The 11,444-nt window shown below is 56.6% G+C and overlaps 1 protein-coding gene across 1 annotated transcript; it reads right to left on the minus strand.

The window, feature by feature from the left end:
- Positions 1 to 1,922: 1,922 nt before the first annotated feature.
- LOC121739468 lies at positions 1,923 to 7,404 on the minus strand. The gene is made up of 2 exons (XM_042131953.1): positions 5,326 to 7,404; positions 1,923 to 5,036 (listed from the first exon to the last, which is right to left on the minus strand). Exons 1-2 carry the CDS (start codon positions 7,402 to 7,404, stop codon positions 1,923 to 1,925), a joined length of 5,193 nt encoding a protein of 1,730 aa, XP_041987887.1.
- Between the last annotated feature and the right edge of the window lie 4,040 nt (positions 7,405 to 11,444).

Below are 11,444 nucleotides of genomic sequence, written 5' to 3' on the forward strand. Positions count from 1 at the left end.
CAGGCGGCAGGTTGGGTACGTCTCGGATCGGACAACCCCGCTCCTTCTTTCTCTGCGCCAATCTCCTTACCCGCTCCGAGCCGTTAGGCTGGTAGACGGAGAAGTCTACGTCCTCATCCGTAATTGCGTCCGCCGCCGGCGCGGTTAGGTGCGCCGGCTTCGGAAACTCGCGCGTTGTCGCGCCCACTCCTTCTTTCGCCGTTGCAACGGCCCCCTTACCCTCACACGCAGTTGGTGCCGCCCCCGTATACGTGCGGCAGACTCCCGGAGAACCGGGAGTGCGGGATTCTCCAGTGGAACTGGTACCCGCCCGGGGAGTATTTTCCAAGATGCGTTTCTCCATGATGTGATCTTTAGAGGGAGATTCTGCCCTAGTGCCCTTGCGACGTAAGCCACCTGCTCGCCACGCATCCCAAGGCCGGGCACCACAAACCGGGGATTAGGGACCCACGGGTCCATCCATCCACAAACACACTCACACATTTAGACGCAGAAACACACGCTGATGTAGAGAAGAGTTAACCAAAATGAGAAAGATAGCATAGAGAAGGCGGTGAAAAGATAGACAAAATAAAAGAAACAACAAACGAAGAGCAAACTATAAAAAGAGAGAAAGACAGGAAAGACCGGCGTTCAGCCATCCTGGATACGTCACTTCGTGTAAAGGGCGGGGTGGCGTACCCAGGCGCCCAGGGACACGAACGTGGACGGACCGGTATCGCCCCCATCGCCGCCAACCTAACCTAACCTTTTTTTTTTTTTTTTTTTTTTTTTTTTTTTTTTTTCCGGAGGGGGAAATGCATTACGCATACCACCCAGGCGCAGGGGGCGACCCGAGTGGTTATGTGGGACTCCCGTAGCTAATGAGACCACGGTATACCCACTAAAACCCCCCCCCCATCTTCCGCCACGCCGCATATTGACGGGGCCACAGGAACGATACACACATCTGCGACCCCGCCAGCGGCCCGAAGACTCCACGATGGGCGCACAACACATGCGCCCTCCTCCTCGGCCCCCACCAAGGCTGTAGCAGACGCCCCCCGAGTCTGCTACTTGGAGGCCATGTGGCAGATCAGGTCTGTGGCTCTGCCACCGACCACACCTCGGCCGCAGAGGATAGGGCAAGCGGCGCACCGTAATACCTACTTGCCTCCTCCTCTGCGGCCCCACCAATGCCGTTCAAACGGAACGGCCCCGCCAGCTCGCAGGGGGGGTAGGGAAAGCGGCAACCTACCACAATGCCTCTCCCCCCCGCGATCCGTCCTCGGCCGCAGAGGATAGGGCAAGCGGCGCACCGTAATACCTACTTGCCTCTTCCTCTGCGGCCCCACCTCGGTGCGCATCCGCAGCGGACTCCTCCAGTCCGCTGGGAGCGCCCTCCTCGGGCCAGGCGGCGACACCGGCCGGCCCTGGTTGCCTCTTCGCTTCACCGCGGTTGTCCAAGCCGTGGTTACTAGAGCCCCACCGCCACGACAAGGCGTGCAACCATCGGGGGGAACCTAACCTAACCTAACCTTTTTTTTTTTTTTTTTTTTTTTTTTTTTTTTTTTTTTTTTTTTTTTTTTTTTTTTTTTTTTTTTCCGGTGGGAAATGCATTACGCATTCCCGGCAACCCGGGGGAAAGGCCGCCGGGATATGTGGGGCTCCCCAGGTGCTTCGGTAAAGAGGAACACCCGGGTTTACCCACTAAAACCCACCGGTGCCTCCTTCCTCCGCTACGCTGCTGGGCCACCGGACCCGCCTACGGGGGCGATATCTGCGGCAGCCCAGTTAGCGGTGTCTGCTTGTACAGACTCCTCCGCTGCGAGCTAATAGCTGCTTAAACCTCCGGGGAGCAGCCCGAGGCACCGGGCGCTCTTCTACCGGGCAGGGCTCGTGCAATGGGCAGCGAATTCCCCAATCCTCCGCCCAAGCCCCGTTTACGGCGGGAGCTGGCGTTCGTGTATAGCGCGCCTGCGCCCTCCGCGCCGTCTTCGAACGGGATCTGCAGCCACGTCCGCTTCTCTTTCCCGTTCGGCAGCCTCTTTCTGCGAGATGACAGCCTCGCAGAAGTCGGCTATAGCGTCATATCCTTGGCTCGACCGAACCATAGCTGTCACTATGGCCGGGAGACTGAGGTCGTATCCGATGGTTGCGCAGAGCACCGCTCGTTGCTCCGCCCATGCCGGGCAGTCCTCGAGCGTGTGCTGCGCTGTGTCGTCTCCGTGATCGCAGTGGTGGCACTGCGTCGTCGGTTCTCTCCTAGCCGTGCGATGCAGGTAATGGCCGAAACACCCGTGCCCAGTCAACATCTGCACCATACGGAAGGTGAGGGTGCCTTTGCAGTGGGTTACCCACGTCTCCAGGTGCGGTCGAAATGCCGCCGCCACTGCACGTCCAGCCGTTGGAGTCGCCAACCTGTCCTCCCAAGTGCGCATTATAATTATGCGAGCCTGACGCCTCCACCGTGTGGTCAGTTCAAGGGAAACTCTGTCTCCTCTCTCCTTAAACTCCACCGTGCGATAGTAAATTTCGCTCAGAACCCGCGCTTCCAAGTCCCAAGGCGGAGTTCTGGCGAGGATGAGCGCTGCTTCGCAGGATATGGTGCGGTATCCGCGGATGATTCGCAGCGCCATCGATCGCTGTGGGCTTCGTAGTAGCGCCCTGGTCTGGGCGTTAAGATGTTCCGCCCAGACGGGAGCTCCATACAGGGCCATGGACTGAAGTACCCCGTTATAGAGCCGCCGACAAGTTGACCCAGGACCCCCCAAGTTGGGCAGGAGGCGTCCAAGGGCTACGGCCGTCTTCTTTAGTCGAGGTACCAACCGGCGGAAATGAGCGACGAAGGACCACCTGGAGTCCAACACCAGACCCAAGTATTTCAGTTCCGTTCCGATCGGCACCTGAATGTCTCCAATGGGGAGGATCGAGTTAGCAGGAGGGCGCCTTCGGGGGCCATGGAAGAAAATGGCCTCTGTTTTGTGTAGCGCGACTCGGACCCCTAGCGCTTCAATGCGTGCCACCACCAATGCCGCTCCGACTCTTGCCAGGCGGATGGCTTCTTCGTACGTCTCGCCTTGAGCCAGCATAAAAGTGTCGTCGGCGTAAGCTACGATTCTGAGCCCTCGGAGTAGTGCCGCACGCAGAAGGCGATCGAATCCAATGTTCCACAGGAGAGGGCCGAGGACGGACCCCTGTGGAACACCGCACTCAGTCGCGATCCGGACTACAACACCGTCGCGGCCGACGCAGATTATCACATGGCCTCTAAGGTACCTCCTGATGATCTTCCGGAGGTACCATGGCACGTTGTGATATCGGAGGCCTGCCTCGATGGATTCAAAGGGCAACGTATTGAAGGCATTGGCGATGTCAAAAGACACCGCCAACACTACTTTGCCATTCGCAATCTGCTCCTCCGTATGCTCCTTGACCTGGAGGATTGCGTCTATTGTCGAGCGTTGCGACCGGAAGCCATACTGCGCCTCAGAGAGGTTTGGCCCCTCTCGCTCTAGGTGTTTTATGACTCTAGACGCAATCACCCTCTCCAAGAGTTTTCCGGCTTCGTCCAGTAGGACGATAGGTCTGTAGGCCGACGGAGAGTCGGCGGGACGACCTTCCTTTCTCAGCAAAACGACCCTACCTTCCTTCCAGCATTCAGGAAATTCCGCCTGCACCAAACATGCACTAAATAGTTCCCTCATTCTGTCCTTGAGCGGGCCCATCGACTTAACCCACACTCGACCAGGGATCCCATCGGGGCCTGGGGCAGTCTTTCGCCCACTTAGTTTGAGAATGGCGGCCTCCATCTCGCTTTCCGATACAGGTGCCACTTCCTCGCCTGTGGCCGGCTCTATATCTTCGAGAGGCTCCAAGTTTGTCGCAGCTGGGAAAAGCGCCGACAGGATATCAGGCAGCTGCTCTGGGGGCAATGTCTCCAGTGCTGGAGGACCACGGCCGAACTTGTTCCGCACTGAACGGTACGGACGACCCCATGGGTCCCGATTAAGGTCCTCCAGCATCTCCTCCCGAGCAGTTTCTTTAGCCATCCTGATGGCCACGCGTAGCGCGTTTTTGGCGGCTCTATACTCTGTCTCGAGTCTCCTCTCTAGAGATTCATTCCTGGTCCTGCGCACTCGCTGCCTCTGGTACGGCCGGCGCGCCCTGATGCATTGGTGCCGGAGCTCCGCGATCTCATCCGTCCACCAATACACCTGTCTTTTCTCTGGGCGGCTCTTCGCACGGGGCATCGCGGCATCGCAAATCCTGGTGAGGGCCCCGCGAAACCAGAGCGCCTCCTCATTGACGGCGATGGGAGCTGTAGGCTTTGGTGTCCACGCCTCAATCAGTACCGCTTCGTCGAGCGCCTCGTTGTCCATCTTCGTCAGCGCCCAGCGTGGAAACTGGGGCGCACTCGCTGGTGGTCGCAGGTCAGCCTGTACTACACATGAGGGGGAGACGCTAAATCGGATGTATTGATGATCTGACAGCGTCTCGACATCCCCAACTACTCTCCAGTCATGGACCAGATCTCCAACCGCGGGACTGGCAAAGGAGAGATCGACAATTGAGCTCCCCTGATGCCGGACGCAGGTAGGTGCGTTCCCGCGGTTTAAAAGCGAGAGACCAGTCATGATGGCCCACTCCAACACGGCGTCACCACGGGCGTCAGTCACGTGAGACCCCCAGGCAGAATGCTTGGCGTTAAAATCGCCGGCGACAAGAACGGGCCTAGGAGCCGCTCTCAAGGCTGCCGCCTGCAATTCGCCCAGGAAGTCCTCGAATTCGGCGAGGTTTTTATTGGGGGAGAAGTAAACGCCGAAGATCGTGTACTCCCCCCAGTCCACCGCAACAAATCCTTGGCCCCTGTCCCGCTGTACAAGCGGTGGGCCGGCTTCGGAAGTGTAAATGGCGATGGAACCCGGCATGTCTCCTATCCAGTTGGTGCGGGTGGGGACATAGTAGGGCTCGGCCACAATTGCGACATCTACCTGCCACTGCGCAAGAACCTGGAGGAGCAAATCCTGGGCGCCAGCGCAGTGGTTCAGGTTCGTCTGGAGAAACTGTGATGGTTGTCTAGCCATTATTGGTCTCCATCAGTTCCTCCTGTCTGGCCTGTGGCCGACCCGTCGTTCGAGACTTTGCTCTTCCTTTACGCCCTTTCTTCGGAGGGGCACATCCTTTACCGCCCGCAGTGTGGTTCGAGTTTCTACCCGCCGCTGCGCAGACAACGCAATGGGGCTTCGCACGGCAGTCGGAGGCCTTATGACCCGCCTGACCGCACCGGTAGCATAGCTGGCCCCTGTCCACCTCTGATTCACATCGCCGCGCTGTATGACCCACCTCCAGGCAACGGTAACATTTCATAATACGCGGTTCTAATAGCTGAACTCGCGCCGAGCTCCAGCCAACGAGAAGGCGGCCCGCAGCCACCAGGGTGTTGGCGGCAGCTACGGGACACTGCACCCACATAGTGCCGGTTCCTCCGGGACCGGCGCGGATGTCGCCCCCCTTTACGTGTTCCGGGGAGCAAGTCGTACTTGTAATAACCGCAGCTATTACATCCTCCTTCGTTACGGAGTCGTCCAGACCAGAAATGCGTACGTCAAAGCATTTTACCGGTCTGGCGACTCTGGCTATTCCTGCCAAGACACTGCGCAGCCTCTCCGCAAAGCGGTCAGCCATCTCACTGGTTGCGGTGCTCGGGAGTTCCATTATTCGGGCTCCTGTGGCTGTATGCCTGCATTGGACGCCCTCTGTCAGACCCAGGTCCGCCAGGTTGATTTGTTGGCGGGCCTTTTCAATGACGTCTTTGTAGCTAGCGCCACGTTCCACTGCGTCGTGCTGTAGCGTGACGACTACCGCGGCCGCAGTGGGAGCGACGTTTCTCCTCCTCCTCGGCCTGCTCCTGGGATTCGGTCTTCGGAAAGCTTTGGAGGCCCCCTTAGTCCCTGCCTTCGTCGTATCCAGTTGTGTCTTAGCCGAGTTTGTCGCGTCCGGTTGAGTTTTCCTCCTTCCTTTCTTTCGAACCACCGTACTCCAGCCCTCTCTTTCCGTCGAGGGACCGGGAACAGCAGCAGCTGATGAGGCCGGCGGTTGTTCTGCCGGCTTCTCTTTTTGGATCTTCTTCTTTCCCTTCCTGGCGTTTTCAGGTGCAGCTGCTGGTGGTGATGGAGCCGCTGCTGCTCTAGCTGTCGTCGCCCGAGCTGGAGTCGCCGATTGCCGGGGGGGCCCAGCCTGTGGGATGGTGGGCCAATCCTCAGTAAGGCGAGTACCAGCTGCGTTATTCCTTTGATCCGCTGCGAGCGGCGGACGGAGCCTCTTTTCTGGGAGCAAGCGTCCCTGCAGTCCCTCGATGCGTGCGTTGACCATGTTCGAGGTCCTTTCCATGATGGAGCGAGAGAACTCCTCGAACATGGTCCGCAGTATTGAGACTGACAACTCTTCAGATCCGCTTTTTGGTGTTGGAGCTCTGTTCGTTTCACCGACCAGGGGAGGGGGTCTTGATGGAGTATCATGTACCAGACTCGCCTCCTCCTGCAGTCGTGAAAGTTCCTCCCGGAGGCGAAGGTTTTCAGCCTCCAACCTTATTGTCTCCTCTCTGAGAGTCGCGAGGCCTAGGACAGACTCCTCAACCTTCGCTTCTCCTTCCCTCAGGGCCTTCGTGAAGGTACCCTTCAGGTTGCCACTTTTCGTGCGGACCATTTTGATTAACTCTAGGCCCTGCTCCCCCATAACTTTAAGTTTGGTGGCGGGCGGGAGTTTTTCAAATGCCGCTTTTTCGGCCTGTATTTTCGCAGCTTGAGCTGCTTTTCGCTGAGCTAGCTTGAGCGCCTTAGCTACGTCTTTTTCAGCCTGCAAACGGAGATCCTCTTGCTCCAATTCAAGGAGATTCCGTTTAGCTGCAGCCATCTCTATATAATCCCCTGATGTAGGGGGGCGTCCTCGTCCTCTTTTGGCGGATTTCCTCTTCCGAGTTTCCGAGCGGAAAGACCTTTCGGAGCCTCCGTCGTCTGAGCCGGACAAGGACAAAGACAGTCTTCGCTTGCCCCTCAAACTCCCACCTGCTCGATCGCGTGATGAAGCGCGAGAGCTTCCGGCTGTCCTCATGGTGTAGGCAGAACAGTCGGAGTCGTCAATCCGTTCCAAGAGCACCGTCGGTGTCCGTTTTGCTGAGCATAGGTCATTGGTAAAGCAGATCGAGTCCGTTGCCGGTGCGGTGAGGAGCACCGGTCCCGGACTATCGCGCGTAATCGCGCCCTCTTCCACACTACTCGCCGCCGTAGCGGCCCCCTCTTCACACGCAATGATGGCACCCCCCGTATACGTGGGCCAGACTCCTGATTGTGAACCAGGAGTGCGGGATTCTCCGACTGAGTCGGTACCCGCCCGGGGACTTATTTTTTCAATGCGCTTCTCCATTGTTGATCGTTAAGGCCGATCTGACCTGACCAATTTGGGGTGGTTCCGCCCCAGTGCCCTTGCGACGTAGACACCCTCTCGTCACGCAACCCACGGCCGGGCACCAGAACCCTGATTTGGGGACCCACGGGTCCATCCGTCACACAAACACTCACTGACATATTATTCACACAAACACACGCTGATGTAGAGAAGGAATAAATAAAGTGAAAGATAGAGAAGAAAAGACGTTGAAAGGATAGAATATATAAAATATAATAAGCACACAAGAGAACTAATAAAAAGAGATAAAGATAGAAATAGACCGGCGATCAGCCACCCTGAGTACCTCACCCCGTGTAAAGGGCGGGATGGCGCACCCAGGGGCCCAGGGACACCAACTCGGAGGAACCGGTATCACCCCCAACCTAACCTAACCTAACCTAACCTAACCTAACCTAACCTAACCTAACCTTTTTTTTTTTTTTGTTTTTTTTGAGGAGGGGAAATACGTTACGTATCCCCCGCCCCCTCGGGGGAAGGGGCGGGGGTATGTGGGACTCCCTCTACGAGGTTTACCCACTAAAACCCCCCCATGCCCTCCTTCCTGCACCATTCCAGTGGGACACGGGTACTCTTTACAAAACTCCGCGTCCCACGGTGCTAGCCGCGTCCGGCACATCTCCGTTGCGGCGGCTGATGTTCTGCCGCCGCTTTCCATCACCGAGAGCTCCCCGGGCATCTAGGGAGCTTTCTTCTCGGGGCCCTTGGTGCGAACGGTGATCCCCCGATCAACCGCCCGCGGTCCTACTGCTCCACCTCCATGGCGGGCCGGGGCTGACTAACCCCGGCACCACCGGCTCCAGGCTCATGCGGCCGAGCCTTGTCGGAGGGAGCTCCTCTCCTGCGGCGCTTTTTCGAAGCGGGGGGCGGCTTCTTGCCTGTTGGACAGCCGCCGCTTCCCAGGACGTGCCCGCTCTCCTTGCCGAGTGCTTCGCAGGAGAAGCAGTTGGGTTGCTTCTCCCGGCACTCGGCGGCCTTGTGCTCCGGTTTTCCACAGCGGAAGCAATTCCGACTGCGGTCTACCGGGCACTGGCAAACCTAACCTAACCTAACCTAACCTAGTCTCGCGCCGACCGCGGCCGAGGACGGACGTGTCTCCGGTAGCGATCGGTTACATGCGGTCACAGATGTGGCCGAGTGTAACCGGGTGTGACCAACTTCGGTTACATCACAAATTTTATGTAACCTTCTGATACCCACGGAGACACGTTCGACTATCCCGTGTCGAGGACATTAACCAGGTGCCGCGCGCGCACACCTTTGGTTACGCTTAATGCTCCCGAGTTCCCTCGAACGCAGGGTAGCACCGCGCGCGTCGCGAAGCAGCTATCGGTCGGCTGCCGTTACCACCGCCGGGACGCTCCCAGGCGCAGTCAGTGATATTTGTGAATCAGACAGTGGCATTGGCGGCAGCACCGCGCGCGTCGCGAAGCAGCTACCGGTCGTCTGCCGTTACCATCGCCGGTACGCTCCCAGGCGCAGACAGTGATATTGGTGAACAGACAGTGGAATTAGTGTTAGTGAGTCGCGAGTCAACATCCGCGGTCGCGTGGAGTGATACACGTTAACGGACGTGTCTCCGGTAGCGATCGGTTACATGCGGTCACAGATGTGGCCGAGTGTACCGGGTGTGACCAACTTCGGGTACATCACAAATTTTATGTAACCTTCTGATACCCACGGAGACACGTTCGACTATCCCGTGTCGAGGACATTAACCAGGTGCCGCGCGAGCACACCTTTGGTTACGCTTAATGCTCCCGAGTTCCCTCGAACGCAGGGTAGCCCCGCGCGCGTTGCGAAGCAGCTATCGGTCGGCTGCCGTTACCATCGCCGGGACGCTCCCAGGCGCAGTCAGTGATATTTGTGAATCAGACAGTGGCATTGGCGGCAGCACCGCGCGCGTCGCGAAGCAGCTACCGGTCGGCTGCCGTTACCATCGCCGGGACGCTCCCAGGCGCAGACAGTGATATTGGTGAACAGACAGTGGAATTAGTGTTAGTGAGTTGCGAGTCAACATCCGCGGTCGCGTGGAGTGATACACGTTAACGGACGTGTCTCCGGTAGCGATCGGTTACATGCGGTCACAGATGTGGCCGAGTGTAACCGGGTGTGACCAACTTCGGGTACATCACAAATTTTATGTAACCTTCTGATACCCACGGAGACACGTTCGACTATCCCGTGTCGAGGACATTAACCAGGTGCCGCGCGCGCACACCTTTGGTTACGCTTAATGCTCCCGAGTTCCCTCGAACGCAGGGTAGCACCGCGCGCGTCGCGAAGCAGCTATCGGTCGGCTGCCATTACCATCGCCGGGACGCTCCCAGGCGCAGTCAGTGATATTTGTGAATCAGACAGTGGCATTGGCGGCAGCACCGCGCGCGTCGCGAAGCAGCTACCGGTCGGCTGCCGTTACCATCGCCGGGACGCTCCCAGGCGCAGACAGTGATATTGGTGAACAGACAGTGGAATTAGTGTTAGTGAGTTGCGAGTCAACATCCGCGGTCGCGTGGAGTGATACACGTTAACGGACGTGTCTCCGGTAGCGATCGGTTACATGCGGTCACAGATGTGGCCGAGTGTAACCGGGTGTGACCAACTTCGGGTACATCACAAATTTTATGTAACCTTCTGATACCCACGGAGACACGTTTGACTATCCCGTGTCGAGGACATTAACCAGGTGCCGCGCGCGCACACCTTTGGTTACGCTTAATGCTCCCGAGTTTCCTCGAAAGCAGGGTAGCACCGCGCGCGTCGCGAAGCAGCTTTAGAGGACCGGTTGGTCTCTCTAAGAGTTCACTAGAGGTCGGAGGAGTATAGAGTAAAACTCGATATACTGTGGTGAACTGAAGTGATTTATTTACAAAAATGCGCTGCTTATATACAAAAAAATGAGTTAATTATTATTATTACAAAATGTACAAAGGTTAAAAGATTGATTGTGATTGGCTATTACAATTAGAAAGAGATGTACAGAAAGGGATAAAAACATTTACAAAAATTAGAAAGGGAAAAAAATTGAATAAGAAATATTTACAAGGTAATTATGATTGCCGCGCGAGAAACTGGCCGCGCCGCGGCGCGCGGCGCTGGCATCGCCCGAGTATAAATATGGGCTCTCGCGGGCCGCGAATTCAGTCCGCGCGCGCATTCCATACCGACGACGTCTCGCTGCCGGTCGACGCCGTGCCGGTAATAATTGTAGTGCCGCCATTTTGTGAAGATGGAAGCTCTGCAAACGCCATGAAGACCGTAGCCACGCTGCGAAGATCCCTCGCTCGACGTAGCCGCGATGTGAAGACGCGTAGTGTTGTTGCGAAGAATTCTTATTAGAAAAATGCCTTTTTCAAGGCCGGTTCATGTCCGGTATTATTACACGGACAGCTGTTTCTCTTGTCATTGCGAACGTACGTTCTTTGCAGAGCGATTTTCTTCTGTGTTTCAACTTCTATAACGAACGTATACAAAGACGGCGTGCGTTCTTTTCAGAGCGCGTTGTTTTCTTTGTTTCAATCGGCGCACGAACGTAGGTACTGCTACAGTGCTCCCCCTCAAGCGAAGCGTACCGGCAGTCTGACGACACGGCCTGTTCTTGTTGTCTTCTGTGCTGGACTTGCTGGTAACTTCTGCTTGATCGGTGTTGCACTTGGTAATGGTTGTGAGGTAACAGGTAAAGGTAATGAGGTAACGGGTAAGGGTAATGAGGTATTTTGAGGTAAATTATTGGTATGTGAAGGTAAGGTAACAGGTAAATTGGTATTAGGTAAGTTGAGAATTACCGGTGACTGTTGTACATTGCTCGTTGACTCGCTGAGGTAATCTTCACTCAGTATGTAGGCGGGCTTCAAACGATCGATGGATACTGTTGCTGTGCGATCGGGTAGTTGTATTACGAAGTATTTTTCTTCTCGTCGGAGAACTTTGTACGGCCCGTCGTACGGTGTTTGAAGTGGTTTCCTTACGGCGTCGTTACGTAAAAATACGTATTCGCA

Source organism: Aricia agestis, chromosome Z, assembly GCF_905147365.1.
Source record: "Aricia agestis chromosome Z, ilAriAges1.1, whole genome shotgun sequence".
In the NCBI taxonomy this organism is placed as follows: Eukaryota; Metazoa; Arthropoda; class Insecta; order Lepidoptera; family Lycaenidae; genus Aricia; species Aricia agestis.